Source organism: Danio rerio, chromosome 7 (assembly GCF_049306965.1).
Source record: "Danio rerio strain Tuebingen ecotype United States chromosome 7, GRCz12tu, whole genome shotgun sequence".
In the NCBI taxonomy this organism is placed as follows: Eukaryota; Metazoa; Chordata; class Actinopteri; order Cypriniformes; family Danionidae; genus Danio; species Danio rerio.
This window is the reverse complement of record NC_133182.1, coordinates 42,580,413-42,598,036: the sequence shown is the minus strand read 5'-3', so window position 1 is coordinate 42,598,036 and position 17,624 is coordinate 42,580,413. Positions and strand designations below refer to the sequence as shown.

The 17,624-nt window shown below is 37.4% G+C and overlaps 1 protein-coding gene across 3 annotated transcripts in view; it reads left to right on the top strand.

Annotated features, from left to right (window-relative positions):
* itfg1 (integrin alpha FG-GAP repeat containing 1) overlaps positions 1 to 17,624 on the top strand; it is a 228,834-nt gene that overhangs the window by 125,972 nt on the left and 85,238 nt on the right. For all 3 annotated transcript variants that reach the window (XR_012383480.1, XR_012383481.1, XM_073908876.1), the window contains exon 11: positions 13,017 to 13,170. Coding sequence is in view for 1 of the 3 variants with exons in the window: in XM_073908876.1 (XP_073764977.1) it covers positions 13,017 to 13,170 (154 nt within the window). In the remaining 2 variants the exon portion in view is untranslated. The remainder of the gene's footprint in view (positions 1 to 13,016; positions 13,171 to 17,624) is intronic.

Here is a 17,624-nt window from a genome sequence, read left to right as displayed (position 1 = left end):
GAAAGGACAAGATCTCGGATACAAGCAGGCAAAATTAGTTTCCTTCGAAGGGTGGCAGGGTGCACTCTTATGGATAGGGTGAGGAGCTCTGACACTCGGGAGGAGCTCGGAGTAGAGCCGCTGCTCCTCCACATTGAGAGAAGTCAGCTGAGGTGGCTCAGGCATCTGCTTTAGATGCCTCCTGGATGCCTACCTAGGGAGGTGTTTCAGGCATGTCCCACCAGGAGGAGACCTCGGGGAAGACCCAGGACATGCTGAAGGGACTATGTCTCTTGGCTGGCCTGGAAACGCCTCAGGATGCCCCCGGATGAGCTGGAGGAAGTAGAAAAACGGTTGAAAATGAATGAATGAATGAATGAATGAATGAATGAATGAATGAATTCAATAATGAACGAATGAATGAATGAATGAATGAATAATTTGCTGTGTCTTATCAATGTGGCCAGACATCATCTCCGCTCTCGTTAAGTCCTGCAGATCTAATGCATTTTAATGTAAAGGATGCCGTTGAAAATCAAATTTACTTTCATTTGTCAATTCAAATAGAATCAGCAGAGGAAAGCGCAGCTAAACAGCCAGAGGGCATCACTGGAAATCTATTTGTCATGTACGTGTGACTCCAGCATGACCAGACAGTAGCCAGGCTTTTGCTTGTGTCCTCTTTTTTCTCTCTTTCCACCTCTCGTCGCTCTTCTCTACCCACCACAGGAGCTGCCAAGACCAATTATCTGGTGATTAGAGTGGACTTGATCCAGATGTTACAATTATGAAGTGCTGGATCACATTTTTTCAACATCCTTCTGACATCTTCATCAAAACCCTTTTTCATGGCATTTAGATGCAGAGGACCCAGGTAATGAGATGTGTGATGGTGGACTGCAGCTCTCTCATGCACACAGGTGGAGTGTAGAGATGCGTGCTGATCTGTAGTCAGGCAGCAGGTGGATGCCTCATCTTGTGGGCTAGCAGGTGTGTTCTGGTTTAGCAGAGTTCCAGAGAGACTTTATCATGCTCTCTTTCGCTCTATTTCTCTTTGTGTGTTTCTGAACTGCTCTAATCACCTCTCTGCTTCTGTGTGCCTCTCGCCAAATTCTTCACCTCTGTTTCTCTTCTGACCTGCTCTGCAGAGTGCTGTTCAACCTACACAGGCGCAGAAGCAAACGTTTTGCTGCTTTAGGAGGTCAGTTTCAGAGCAGCTGAATCCTCAAATGTGCGCTGCTATATTTGACTTTATTTTAGAGCTCCCTCCTCGTCAATCACTTGCATGTCGGAGGCAGCTGGAACTGCTTCTTCCAACTGTAACCAGAAAAAAAATCATAAAACATTTGAATTCAACTTACATTATGTCTTTTGAGTGGTAACTGAAAGAGAAAGACAACTTAGTTTAATGCCTATGATTTTTGCATTCTGACAGGTACTTAGAAACCCATTTATCAGGAGTTTAAGGGCAGTTCACATAATGTGTCTTTCGCATGCTCAAGTTCGGCATTTCAAATGGAGATGCGTGGCATCCACGTGAAAATAATCAGTGATGTGCATTTGACGTGACATGCTCGCTTTCTCAAGGTGCTCCTACATGCAGTGTAGGTGTCTGAATTATGGATTGGCCTCTGACATTTAAATGGAAAACTCTGATTTATGGGGTCCAACTCTATTGAAAAATTCTACAATTTCTGGGGACCCATTTTACAATTATTAGACCTAAAACCTGCTCAATCTAAGTCCAGCAATACTCATGAGAACTGATCGGCACACTGCTTTTTAGAACTTATAAATGACTTTCCTGTGTATATTCTTATTCTGTTGGCCTTGAAAATCCTTGAAATAAATTATAATAATAAACATATCAAATTTTCAAATTACTGCCAGCATACTGCACACCATGTGACAAGAACCAACCAATTAGCATCACACTTTGTATGGATTACACATTTCAGTAGTTATGGTAGACTTAATTGCCTCAGATAATTAGCGAGCAGCCAAAAACAGCAGCACTTTTTTAATTGTCTCTATAAACAAAACTTGTATCAGAGCTGCAGCAAGGGTTTGGTGTTTCCTCAGAGAGGTCAAGGAAATGCTGCAACGCATGTTTACACAGCGTTTTAGACACAATACACTTTTTAACTGACTTTTAAAGAATGCTGCTTTTTTTGTAGATTTTTTGTGTGTGTGTGTGTGTGTGTGTGTGTGTTTTGCACCAAGACACCAGCTGTAAAGCGTTTGCTCTTTCTGAAAAAGCATGCTATGATTAATGATCTGTGAGGTAGAGGTCTGCATTCCTACAGGACCCGGACAGATTTCTTGTGGCGGTGGTGGTAGCAGTTAGTAACTCTGATGTAATTTGAACGGAAGTGGGTGGGCTTACAATATAGCGTTCCCGAGTCCTGACGTTATTTTAGAACAGCATATCTGTGATTTCCTCATTCTTATTGAGCACCGGCACAGCCAACGACTCTCACACATGCAGAACGCAAGACCAGTGCTTTCTGCACATGCTTTTTTTCACAGTCTCAGACTGTCTTAAACACTCCTCATAGCCGGCTTAAAGAGAGCGAAGTGAAGCTTGTATTAGAAAACGGTCCGTTTACTGTTAGGAAACCCACATCAGGCAAGTCTGTACGGAAGTCTTTTTCATGCATCATAGATGTAAATGGAAAAAAATTACCCTTTGCGATATGTGACAATACCTCAAAGTTTTATCCTTTAGCAGTCACAAAACTGGAACCTCATGTTTAGGGTGGCACTCATGTCTCATCACAAAGAAGCAAACAAAACTGACATTTAGCCTACAAAATCTCTCTCTCGTTTGGTAGTGCCCAGTTTAAATGTGAGATTTTGGATACCAGATCTAATATTAGCAAAAACGGTCAAGTCGGGTAGAAAATTATTTTAAGAGGTGAACAGTAGGTGAACAAAGGCTGTTTATACGGCGGGAGCGTTTGGGTGCGGAATAAAACCTAACAGGAGCGGGACTAAAAAAATTGTCCTGCGCAGACCTCTACTGTGAGGTATTTTGTTTCAATATTTTACAGACACATCATAGGGACATCAGAGAGTTAAGGCACATGTTGTACCCATGTGACCCCATTAACTCAGTTTTGAATGAGTTATTTACTTAAAAATGAGAATTGTGTTATCTTTATTATACAGTAATTACTTTCATTTTTCTGTCCAATGTTTTATGCTCATAGAATTTAAGTCATACAGGTTTAGATTGAATTTATGACTGAACTATCCCTTAAGTTTGTCTTCCAAGTGCAACTAAATTTCTAAATTGAAAAACATTCCTAAAATAACAGAGCAGATTAGACTTTAGGTTTGAATTGCTACTTCAGTAGAGGCCTTGCTATCTAAACAGACCAACTCACCTATGTTAGGTATGAAGTGAATACAAGAACAGTCACCAGCCATTAAACTCTGAAAAGCACATGTCTTTAGTCACAGGAAGCCTCTGCACAAATCAACGAGCAGTATTACCTCTTAAAACCACCTGCTGTGGTGAAGTTTACATGTACAATGTGTTGAGGGGCTAGAAATAGTAAGAAAAAGGATGAAGTGATCAACCATGGATTGTTGAATGCTGTGTCGGACGAGAAAAGTGAGATTAGAGAGATCCATTAAGCTGAGCTAATGCTAGTATAATTGAATGGCGTCAGTTGCACACTTCTTTATGATGTCTGGATTACCTCTTAATAGAAGTGCTTGAGTTTTATGAGGGACGAGATAGAAGACTCCCATGAGGAGGGCGAGACCTAGACACACACGCACTGGGACGTGATTGCATTTGCTATTATGTTCCACAGCTTGAGGTAAATGGATGTGTGCTTTACTGCGGTAGTAATGTTCACACTGACTGCTGCTCCCACCTCCAGTACACGAGACCTGGATATTTTGTCCTCACATAGGCAGCACTATCATTATTTACCATGTATTCCAATGCTGAATTATTCGTACATTGAGTTATTTGCCCTGGTTGAGCTCGGTTTGGGCTTAAGCTCAAATCTATAGCTATTGCAGCTGCACAGGCCTCTGTTGCTAGGCAATGGCTGTCCATCTCATGAGCATGCGTTTTGAAATACTTGTCTCGTTGTCAGTCAGGATTAGCTGCAGTTCCACTAAGAGTAGAAAGGCATCTTCATTTCACGAAGATGGAAGATAAATGTCAATACAGTACGTGTCAATATTTTTCACTCTTGAAGGAGCATCAGATCCATCGTGGATTGCGTTCCCATTTACTTTCAAGATAAAATGGCATCTGGAAATGCAGACGCGATTAAAGTTTAAAGGCCTGTCAACCCTTTAAGCAATGATTTATTTTATTTTTTTGCTTTTAGATAGAAGGGATTCAATTTGAAAGAAATTTACATCAGCCAAATTGGGAAGACATACTCAATAAAAGTCTTTCTGTGTCAATCTATCTATCTTTCTGTGTATCTGTCTGTCTGTCTTACTTTATATTTCTAATTCTGTCTTTCATTGCCTCTGTTGTTCTATCTTTTGTTTTGGGTACTTGTTTTTATCCCCTACTGGTAAATATCCAGAAAATTTCTGGAATGACTTTACTGGTAAATTTTAAAAAGCTCCTCACACTAGCAAGGACGTTCCGGAAAAGACCTTTCACACAATTATTCGAAAATGCCAGTAAAATTTGACACAACAAATTTTAACCGCAGCTAATTGTTTACGCATTTGACTACATTACAAATTCTGTGGATGGATAAGTATTGTGAACAACTTCAATCAAAACATACGGAGGAACATTTTCGCATGTCGAGATGCACACACGTCAAGCAACTGAAGCAGAGCTTAAAGGTAAACTAACAGCGGTTTATCAAAATCATTTAATTGATAATGTTTTCCACAGTTGGCATTAAATAGGAACATAGAAACATTATTTGACTAACAACTAGCAGCTAAATGTGTCTGGAAAAAAATATTCAAAGGCTTTTATTTTCTTAAACAGCACGAATGTGAATGCGTCTGAATGTTCCGCATGTGTGAAAGGGGCTATTCTATATTATCATTCTGTTATACTATGTATTTTGTTGTTTTTTTCTATTGTTCTATAATTCTACCTATTCGTTCGTTTCTATCTATTGTTCTATATATTGTTATGTACAGACTGAATGGGGGGAAAGTAAAGTCTCATTCACATTCACAGCAACTAGCAGCTGCAAAGCAACAATCAACTGTTGATATCAAAGCAGAGTGAGTGACTTCTAGAGACCTCCATCTCCGACTTTCTTGAGCGACAGCCAATAAGAGCACCAGAAGAGCTCACGTGATCCTCTCTCAGCTCCTGCAGAGGTTGTATTCTCTGTGCTCAGACCTGCATTTGCAGCAGATCACCACCCAGGGCAACAGGCAGCTACAAAGTCACTGCTAATGTGAATGAGGCTTAACTACTCTCTAAATAAAATAGTGTTACAGGAACACTGCTTGACTTGTAATTATAGCGGGACCATTTTAAATGATACATGGCACCTGTTTACTATGTAGCACCTTAACCACCCCAAAGAACATCTAAAGCAGTGGTTCCCAAAGTAAGGGTCGGCACCCCAAGGGGGGCTCACAGCACAATGAGGGTCGATTGGAAATTAAAAAAATAATAATAATTTTTTTTTAACTGTTAGAATTACCATATTGTATCTGAAGAACAAACAAGTAGTTAATTGTAACATTGTTAGCAGGGTAATAGCAAACATTAAAAAACAACATGCAAATAAAAAGCCATTAACCTTTTGGTTTAAGTGCGACCCCTGGGGGGATTACGATAAAATAAAGACATAGCAATAACATCAGATGCAGCACATTGATTTTATAGCAACAGGTTAAACTCTCTGTCACCTTTACGGCACTCATGTACATTAAAAATAAAGACCACAACTGAACATGTAGAATAGTATCCAGGTGGGGTTCTCTAAAATTAAACAACAAATAGACTTGTTCCTATTGCTACGTGTGCACCGTTGTTTGCAAGGTTTATATATTTATAACCACGTCAAGAAATCAGAGTCAAGAAGTCAAGAAGTCTCGAGTCACTGACATTGTTATTACAGTGGAACCAGTTTAAGTACTTTATAGCACCAGTATTGGTTCTTTGGAACAGGGGTTCCCAAACTTTTCAGCCTGTGACCCCCTGTTCTAAAGAACCAATACTAGTGCTGTAAAGTACTTAAACTGGTTCCACTGTAATAAAGGCTGATTTATACTTCTGTGTCGAGCTCCTTCACTGGACATTTGTAAACACTTGCTTTCATAAGGCTTGTGACTTTCAGCACCGCCCGCGATCGTCACCGGTACCAAGCCGACGAATCACAGAGTACACAGAGTGTAGTTATATTTTTTGAGAGTTGCGCGTCAGCGTTAGCTATGGTAAGAGCTTCAAACTGTCTGTATATGTCTGGCATTTTATCATTTTATATTTTGTTTCCATCGTTTCATTAATTTTGTTGTTCTTTCTTTTGTCTGTCTGTCTAACCCATTCTATAATTGTTCTATTCTGTCTGTCTTTCCATATGTTGTTCTGTATTTTTTCATCCGCTCTTTAAAAAAGCATTTTAAAAAATTTACATTCAAAATAGTTTAAATCTAGTTTAAAAGTATGCCATTTCTTTATGGGTTAATTAATTTTCATACTATTCCTTACATTCTAAGCTAACTCTGTATAACGTGTGATATCTTTGTTTAAATAAAATTCTGAATTACAAGCAAGACTGATTGAAGTTATGAATGACTTCATAACCTCCTACAGTGTTTTCTGCATGTCTGTCACTGCGTTCAGCCATTTTTTTCCTTATTCAAGAGCATACTATTTCTAGAGAGAGAGAGCCGAGGTAGCGGATGATTGAAACGCCATCCACCCTTCAGACTGCTTTGTTTTTGCCCTTGAGAGCAAATTGAAAAAGAAGCAGACCAACACATATGGCAACAGAGAGAGCGAGACAGAAGCCTCAGGATGAGTGGGTGGACCGATATTGAAGAGATGCCTGGGGGGACGAGATCTCTCTGCTTCTGTCATCTTACCCCTCAGAGAATCTCCAGACCTGCCGCCTGCCGTCCCTCTCAACACGCCTGTCTTTCACTCTCTCCCACCGTTTGTGTTCTGGATAACTGACATTTTCAGAAAACTCCTGTTTTGATGCCGAATCTGCACAGCGGTCAGGAAACGGCACAGTCAAATCCCTCCTTTGCTGTAGAAAGAAAGAAAAAACAGAGGGTGGTTGACAGAGGCGGAGGGAGAGGTCAGCCTGTGGGCATGCCTCTGGCCTGCTCTTCCCTGCTGGGTTTGCCGTGGTGTTGGGTCCAAAGCTCCCAATTAAGCGAGGAATGTGTGTTTGCTCATGAGTGTGCGCTTGGCACAACAAGCCACCGCTCAACACTGCCCTAGTGAGGATTGAGAGAACGGGAATTGCGAGATGACATTGAATATCCAGTGTCCAGATGTGTACATGTACAGTGCTTAGCATAAATTAAATAAATATTTTCATTAATATTTTCTATAGGATGTTATTAAATAATATACATTAGATTAATCAGTACCAAAGCCCAAACTGGAACTAATGCAAACATTAATACATCCAAATTAATAAGTTGGTGGAAAATATTAAATAAAACTTTGATACACAAGAAAAATTAAGAGAAAATTTAGAGTTAAATTTTGTAATTTTTATTTTTCTTTACAAAAACTTAAATGTGTTATTTTTCTATTCCTAAAACTGTTTTGTGTAAATGCATCAGAAATTATTGACTGAAAAATGTTTTGAAGAAGGTGTCCGCATTTATGCTGAGCACTGTATACTAGAGATGCGCGGATCAGCGGAAATGAAACCCGAATCCACGGCTTTATACTTATCATCCACCCACACATCCACCCACAGTTTTATCTGATATATGTATCCACACCTGATCGTCGCTTTAATAATTAAATTCTTTGTTTTAGGCATGATGATAGGTCACCGTGGATATTAAATGCAGATTCATTTAGCTATAATCTGCTCATCTATGATTATAAAATAATACGTTAATCATAAACGTTTTTAAATAAACATTCATTTATAAAAACAAAATTTTTCTTTGGATAACATTTTCTTCATTTTCAAATAGATAAAGTAAAAATAAGACATTTTAGATTTTTCAGATACAGGAACAAGATAACAAAAGGAGTGCGACTTCACCCTAAATGGTAGCTATGTTATGTTTACTTGGCCTTTTTCTTTGCACTCTGCAAAAACAGAATAGCACCCACTCTGCCTGGATTTGGGTGATTCCGCCTCGCCTCCAAAACACGGCCAGCTGCACTGAATGAGCATTTGCTTGCATCGCTTGTTTTAGGAATGAACAAAATTCCCATGACGCTGCAGTCGTGGAAATAAGCAATCTTGCTTCTAGAACGATAGCAGATTTTCCTCTGATGACTTCTCTAACTGAAACTTTGAACATTAGGCTACTCTTGCACTTCATCCATTATTTTTGGGCGTCTCATCTTCCCATTCTGCGAAGTCCACTCTTTGCTTTTTAGCTGGTCCACTGCCATGTCCTGCCACTACATCCACCCGCAACCGACCGGCAATTAATCATAATGTATTTTTTAATTACCTGACCCGCGGATCATCCGCTGCACCCGTGGCTGTAACCACCATCCGCGCATCACTACTGTATACATTACCTAAAATACGATACCACTTTGCTTCACACAAACTTCCTAGCCCTAGTTCACATACTGTTCATCCTAAATATTTGTATTTTTTTATTTATTTTTTTAAAGGCGTTACTTTGTCCCAAAATAAAGTTTTTAAATGAGTATTGATTTGAGTTACCCAGTCGGTCAACTTTTTTAATAGAAATTTGAAGTGCAGATCTGTGATTATTCTATCAGGTAATATTGCACACAGCACACCACACACACATTGAATGCATACTCATTAACATTGAGATGCAAAAACATTGACATGCAAAAACAGAAAGACAGCCCCCCTCCCCCCTATCTGTAAGTTTCGAAACAGGAACTTCAATTTTTTAATTTTAATAACAAAAAACTATTAAACCATATAAAAAAAACAAAGTTTCAATTTAGTATTGTTGAAAACTCATCACATTCAACATTTGATCACTCACTCACTCACTTAGATAGAGATGGGTTTAAAGGAAAATTATCATATAAATATAATCTGGTAAAAGCTGGGATCTCTGGGCATGTCCCCTGCAACAGAAAAAAACCCCTCTCATTTGGGACTGAGGTTTCTGGGACAGAGAGATATGATTTAGCCAAGGTTGACAGCAGTGGGTAACGTTGTGCATTGTCTTTCCACCACTTGAGAGGTCAAGCCATGAGTGAGATAGAGGTCTCTTTGCGGTACAAGTCAATGTCTGCATAAATCTAACAAGTGTGCTGTGTTCTGCTGTCCCCATGACTGTTTTTAGTCGTATTCCCCGACTTATATTTCACCACAGTCTAGCAGTGCCTGCATATTGTTTTTTTTTTCTTTGTCTGTCACCTTTTCTCCTTTTTCGTATCTTTTTAGAAAGAAACAAATGCTTCCACACATCCGATTTAAAACCCGCTTTAGATTCGATCATTTCCAGCTCTTTTTCTTCCCCTCTACTAGCAACACACTCCATTTCCGCATTACTGGATCTTTAGTGACAACAGACTGCAAAGGATGATGGCCACGCCTTGGCTGATAGGAATTGTAGTTCCCGCTACCTCCCGTTCGCTTAATTCGCCTAAGCAAACATTTCTCAGAAATATAGATTTATTGAGTCATGCGCCTACGGTAATATTGAAAAAAATTACTATTGCGGTGTGACGGTATTTACAATATTGTTACACCCCTAGTAATTATTGATGTATATTCAATCTTTTGACTTTTATTTTCATGTTTTCTGCCATGATTTTTGTCTGTGACCTCATTGTGAACTTTATATGTAGACGCATTTGGTCATTAACTTTTTAACACAAAATTATGTAAACATAAAGAGATTTCTCAGAATGAAAAGCCTGTGAATCCCAGATTATTGTTCTACTTCATTTCCAATATGGTTGGATATTAATTAGAAAGAAATATGGAGTATGTGACAAGATGATTGACACTGTACGTAACTTAGCAACAGACCAGTCTGTTAATAATGAAGTAGCATGTCTCAAACCTTGCCTTCCCTTCTTTGTTTTTTCACAAAAAGAGTACAAACTTTTTGGGAATAGTATTTGTAAGAGAATTGGAATACAGCAAGAGTTTCTTACCAATGTTCTAGTGTTTCAACTTCCCGTCTTAACTTTGGCAGGGATGACAGCTAAAATACAAAGACAAAACTTTTTCTTTCCATGTGTGGCAGCCAGTTAAACCAGCAAAGGCTCCAGTAAACCAGCTGTTCTTAGACTGCAGTATGTGTGGTGTCAGTTAATCCTGTGAGGGGACAAAGTCTGCCTGGCTGGCTGACTTTGGCAAATCAGCCTGCCTTGATGGGTGGCCAGCAAAGGTGCACAGAGGCTTTGGCTGTGAAATGCACAGATTAGTAGACCAAGCTTCAGACTGACCAACATAATCCGCAAAAAAAGTCTCATTTTCTGCCAGGCCATCCCGGACAACTAGACTGAGGAAATGCATTTCCATGGTTCAACTTTGAATATGACTTTAAAGCATTAATCATATTATTTGCAGTCATAGAACATGTCCATCAGATTAGTTGTCTCTGGTCAGTCACTCTTGGGGCTCTATTTTAACGATCTAGGCGCAAAGTCTAAAGCGCATTAAGAGCATTAAGCATTAAGAGCATGTCTGAATCCAGTTTTACTGTTTTAAGGACGGAAAAGATTTGTTTCAAAACTATTTCTAAATTCAGTTCTAATTTCCAGCAAACGAATAAATGAACAATAATAACGAAGTGTGGTCAAAAAACTGAGTTATATCCAAACTCACGTCCTATTCCTATGCCCCATATGGTGATGCATACATCTCCAAAACCCCACAGTTGGACAAATCTAAACTTGTTTTTATTAAAACAAATAAAAATACCCATATAAAAAATAATACTACTACTAAGAATAACATTATACAAACGCAAATTGTCATGATTAAACTGGAAATGCCCATGACATTAAGAAGGCATGGAGGCAGGAGTTTTTATATTTATTGTATTTTAATATATATGTATATTTTTTGTAAAATTTTGATACTTTGATTTTTTTCATTTGTAAAGATATGTGTGTGTTGCTGTACATCCTGTGTGTATTAAGCAATGTGTCACGTTTTGGATCTGCATAGGCAAATAACTAACACACTCTGCGCTGGATTTTAGACCAGCTTTCAGTTGGCAACTACACAATCTATTTCAGTTCCTCAAAATAGCAACGTGCCAACAATGCACCTTAACACACCTCCTTTTTAGATAGACAGACCCATGAATCCACATAGTGGTGCAAATGGATTTGCTATTTAAACAACGTGGCACAAAACCTAAAAATTAGGGTTGCGCTGGTCTGAAAATAGTAACAAATTGCGCTAAACACGTCACATTTTTTATTTATTTATTTTTTTTTTATTATTATTATTTTGACATGGACATTACACTGGACAACCGAATGCATTTGTTTAAGTGTTTTAGCAGACTTGCCAATTCTCAACACCTGTCCACAGGCCTGACCTAAAATGGAAATAAAACAGATACATATCCACTATTATAAACATTAAAACACAATATAAACACATAAACATTATAATTCTTTACATAAAGTTGCTATAAGGCGACATGATCAACAAACGTATAGTAAACTATTTGTGTAAACACTGCTGTTTTGTTTTTTACAACTTTTTAAGTACACTACTAAAAACATTTAGATTGCTTTCTAATTTTAGGCTAACAGGTGAATCGTTCCACAATTTGGTTCCCTTAACTGAGAAAACAGACTAGAAGAGGTCTTACAGGTTAAGATATGTAAAATCACTTTAGTCAACACACAACAGTTTCACATCTAGTTTGCCTTTCAATGTGTGCATCTATTGGGCTTTATTGTTTGTTCTGTAACTGTTATTCAGTGGTGAAAACAAACTTCCTTACTTTGTGAACACAACAGATTATTACAAAAACATACCAAACTTTTGAACTATATATTTTTTTGTATAGACACTGTAAACAAATGTCTTGTTTGTGTTTATAAACTGAAGGGCAAGTCAATTATTGCCTGTGGTAATCAGCAGTTTGCTGCAGTCGATAGAGCTCTACTTTGAAGGTTGAACATTGTTTTTATACCTCAGTCTTTTGATGTAGCTCAACCGGAGTGTTTTTGTGGAAATGTTCCACCTTCAAATGTATGTTTTCCACACATTTCCCTCTTCTACAACCAAGGAGAAACAACAGAAGGAAGAAACTGAAGGAACACCTTCATACCGTTTCTATATTTAGCCTCACGCACACTCATGTTGAAATTGGTGTCGTTCTGAGAAGTGTCACATGCTAAGTGTCGGACTACGGGGAGAAAAGGCAGCGGAATAGAGGCAGGGAAAAGGAGTCCTGAATAAAGCATAGAACAGACAGATGGGTTGTTGAGCAATGCAGAAAAGCATCTCATTTCATAATTCACTGCTGTCTCCCAGTTCCACCTCCCCCACACTCAGCACAGAATTATGGGGAGGAATAGGTTCTGCTTAATTGCCTTTTTTATTTAGGGATCGAAAGTTCAGTGCGCAAGTTTCAGCCTATTTCTCCAGTCTCACTGATTCATCGTGTTCTGTGCTCCTCTACTTTATTACACAGTGTGTGTGTGTGTGTGTGTGTGTGTGTGTGTGTGTGTGTGTGTGTGCGCATGTATGCAGATAAAATTGTAATTGAAGAAGTGTTTAGTGCTCAGGCATGCTCTTTAATTGGTCAGAGTTCAGTGGTTTGCTATATGCTTGCAAACTTAATTAGCAAGGGTTAAATTCAACATGACACGGTGTCTTTGCACACTTTTTAGCATTGTGTTCCTCAGATCAACATTAACAGTCGTTTCTCTGTTTTTTCTTCTTCTCTGTCCACAGTTCACAGCAGCAGGCGTTCCTGCTGGAGAACGTGGCTTGTAACGACGCGAGCTGTCAGGAGGCTGAACGCATGTTTCGTGTGCATTGGGAGCAGTCGGACCTCAGTGCAATCCCCAGGGCTGTTGTGGCCACTTTTTTTGACATCTATGAGGACGTAAGTGTTGGCCTTTTCCCCCTTGCTTTTGGCGTTTTAATTAAAGTGCTGCTGCTGCTTCAGTCTCCCTCTCTTTTCTCTGTCCCCGATCGCTCTTTCTTCATCTCATTGATGTCAGTGACCCGCATTATACCGAGCTTTAGTCATTATCTGATTTACTCTGACTGTAATGTTGCCCCAGTGGTGTGACACAGGCGCTCTCCTCTTTTGACATTGAGAGCAGAGAACTACAGGCTTTACATTTCCTTCTTATGCTTAACGCTCTGCCATTCAATAGAGGTGTAGTCTCTGTAGTCTTGTGGTCTGAAATCTGATGTTATTTAGCCTGTGTTGTTTTTAACAAGGAAAAGTATTAAATTAATTGATATATAGTAATAATTCAATTTATTTATAAATGTATAAACCATTACTAAAATGAAAACTCTAAATAAAGCATTACATCGAAGGCTTGAATTTAAAAAATGTAGAATTAATTAAGATTTTATAATACAAACAGCATCAACATCTAGAAAAGAATATAAAAATACTACACTACCCGACAAAAGTCTTGTCGTCCATCCAAGTTTCAGGAACAACAAATAATAACTTGACTTCTAGTTGATCATTCGGTATCGTAAGTGGCTTATATGAAAGGCAAAGGCCTCTAGATTACACTTATTTTACCAAAATAAAATATGATCATGCCTTAATTTTGAATGATTTAATTACGACAATAAGTTCTGACTTTGCTGAGACTAAAGTCTAGAAATAATGAACAGTATAGAAGATAAAGTCATGATGCAGTAAATAAAATAATTAATATTGTGTTTGACTCCCATGAGCTCATGAGGACTGCATCCATACATCTCTGCAATGACTCTACTAACTTATTAATAAAGTCATCTGGAATGGCAAAGAAAGTGTTCTTGCAGGACTCCCAGAGTTTATCAAGATTCTTTGGATTCATCTTCAATGTCTCCTCCTTCATCTTATTCCAGATATGCTTAATAATGTTCATGTCTGGTGACTGGGCTGGCCAATTCTGGAGCACCTTTACCTTATTTACTTTCAGGAACTTTAATGTAGAGGCTGAAGTATAAGAAGGAGCGCTATCCTGCTAAAGAAATTTGCCCTCTCTTGTGGTTTGTAATGTAATGGGCAGAACAAATGTTTTGATACCTCCTGCTGTTGATGTTGCCATCCACTCTGCAGATCTCTTGCATGCCACCAAACTGAATATAACCCCAAACCATGATTTTTCCTTTACAAAACTTGACTGATTCTTGTGAGAATCTTGGGTCCTTGCGGGTTCTTGTAGGTCTTCTGCAGTATTTGTGATTATTGGGATGAAGTTCAACAGATGATTCATTTGAAAAATCTACCTTCTGCCACTTTTTTAAATGATCTACTAGAAGTCAAGGTATTATTTGTTGCTCTGACAACTGGGATTGATGACAAGACATTTGTCAAGTAGTGTATAATATAAAATATATTAATTAACATTGCTGTAGTATTTAAAAAACACTGACAAGTACACAACCTCTGTCAACAATGCTTTCAAACACACGACTAAAACTTGTCTAATTAAATATTTTATTTTATTTTGATTGATATGTTATCGCAGTTGAAAAAAACCCTTCATAATCTGCAAATATTAACATATATTTTACATTGTTATTTTGCCAAAACATTTTACTAATCTTCAAATTGTGTATGAATAGGCAAGGCAAGGAAAGTCTATTTATATAGCACATTTCATACACAGTGGCAATTCAAAGTTCTTTACATAAACAACAATAAATAAAAACAAAGAATAAGTGATTAAAAACAGATAAAAACATATTAAAATGTGTTAAAACAGGTTATAAAAGAATGAAAAAGAAAAAAAGACATAGACTTTAAGGTTCTAGTGTCCGTGACCTGTGCTTTTCTTCAGTTTTCTTTTTATTCTCGCTTGTCTTTTGATAGAAGGTAATTTACTACACTGTTTCTGATGATCATTATTCGATGCTCATGGTTCGAGGTTTTCCCTGCTTGCTTTCTGCTCTTAGTAGTCAAACGTGGAGCTTCCCTGAGGGCATTTCAGTCTCTCTACCCTTGAGCTATGTGCATCTCACTGGTTCTCAGGGTTTGTTATAGATTATTGATTTCTCCATGTCCTTTGATCAGACTCATTGATTTGGACTGTTCATTCTACACAAGCACTCTTATGAATGTCTCTGGTTTTTGTCTAATGGCAAGTATCTGTCTATACACTATGGGTTAATGTCCTGAAACAATGTAGATTTGATTAATGCGGGTAATAATTAAAATATTAACACTAATAAAATTTGACATTTTTTCATTTCTGCTGTATTTAAAAATGCTATTTATTGTAGATTTTTCACAGCCATTATCATTGCAGATTTGCTACTTAAGAAACAGTTTTTACTATAAGCAGTCATGCGCATAAATACATAGAAATGTATTTTAAAATAAGATTCCAAATACCTCGATTTTACATGTATTAAAATAAACTACAAATAATACAGCCGCCACAACATGTATCAAAATAAAATAGTATGCTTTGTATTTTAAAAATATTACAAAATACTTTTACATGCATAACATCTCTTCACAAACCTTCTGTCAATAGGCATATTGGGTCAATCCCTTCACCATTAAACTAAATTAGTGAAGTAAACTATGTTTGATAACAGCTTTTCTCTAGGCAAGTTGAAGTCAGCCACTGTATGACTTATTTTTCAGTTGTTTGTCCTATTTTCTTGGCATCTACATCAGCAATTCATCTAAAACTGATATCATATGTGCAGTTTACTCCTTTAACTGGAAGAGTCTCAGTTTACCCTTTTAGTAAACATCAGTACACAATCTTTAAGTGTTTAATTATTCTAAAGTTCATCTGCATTTTCACCTGCAGCACTGATACTGAGAATAATTATGTTCTGAACGCTCCATATCCTGTTATTAAGGACTGAGCTTTATTCCATTTCATTTCTTAAGCAAAGACTTGCCTTGACTTGTTGCACTCAAATATACCCATTCCATTTGTCAGTTATTTTTGTAATGTGTTCATAACTTCCATCCATACTCCAAGCATTAAGCACCACCTTAATCAATTTTTGCTCTGATCTCAAGCCTATAGGCAAATAATTGAGAAAGCATCGATCTGAGGCTACATTTTGATAATGTCATCATGTAGACTCCTTACAAAGTAATTACAGTATTTAAAAAATACATAAAATATAAGAAATTAAAGGATTTTGTAAAAAAGTACTTTTTTATAAAATTAGTTTGAAATACTTGTATCATAAATACTGCCCATCCCTAGCTATAATCAATGTTGTGTGCATTAATGTAATAAATTTCACAGCATTTAGCAGTTGGGAGTTTGGTGCTTTGCTCAAGGGACTCAGCTGTGGTATTGTGGGTGGAGGAGTGTGGAGGGTTATTCACTTCCCACACTAGGGCACACTTGGCCTAAAATCAAAATCTTGATTAATTGAACATTTTAACTCTATTGCAATTAATAAACAATTATTTTTTGTTTTATTTTATTTTTTTCGTTTGCCTTCATAGTTTGATGACAAGCTTTGTACAGTAAATATTCTCACATATTACAAGTGAGAGATTTTTGAATGAAGGGTGCATTCATTGATTTTAAAACAATTAAAGAAAACACACACTGTCTACTACTAATGTTAAAAAAACTGAAATTAAAACACACATTGCCTAAAACAAGCAGTCTTAAATAAATAACTTGCACTTTTGGAAACAAAATTTATTATTTTTAATGTTTTTTATATTAAAAGTATAAAATAAGCAGTATTTCTTATAAATAAAATAACTTTTGTATATGCTGTAAATAATATTTTAAACATTTTTAACATTTTAAACAGATATTTTAAAGTAAATAATAACTTTAATGTAATGGCAAATATGCCGTCTCTAGGCATCTCTGGTGCGGCTTTTTTAATCTGCTTCATTGTGCAAATGTGCGACATGTAGTGTTGCGTGCAAAGGCTGCACCGGACCACACCCGTGTGTTTGACGCAGAAGTTTAAATCAGCCTGAACAGAGCAGGGTCACATGACTTCACACATGGTGGGGAAAGTAATTGAAAAAATTGACCTGAAAAAATTTGATCAATTATAGGTTCTGAATGTTGATTGCCATTTACTTTTCCATGAATCGCCCAGCCCTAGCCCCTACCTATAATTCCTGTCGGGACCGGGACTCAAATCTGCAAATTTTATAGCTCATTTGTTGCTAAATGAATGTGCATTTTCTCTCATATCATTAGAAATCATATTAAAACCAAACTTTAGTATTGTCATTTATTATTTATTTTACTTAGCAACCTTTTTATGTACGTTATTACACTATTACAATTAGTTCATTGAACTACTCACTCTATTGCTTCTATCTCTCACATCTATTGGCTCATTTCCACTGAGTGGTACAGTACAGTACGG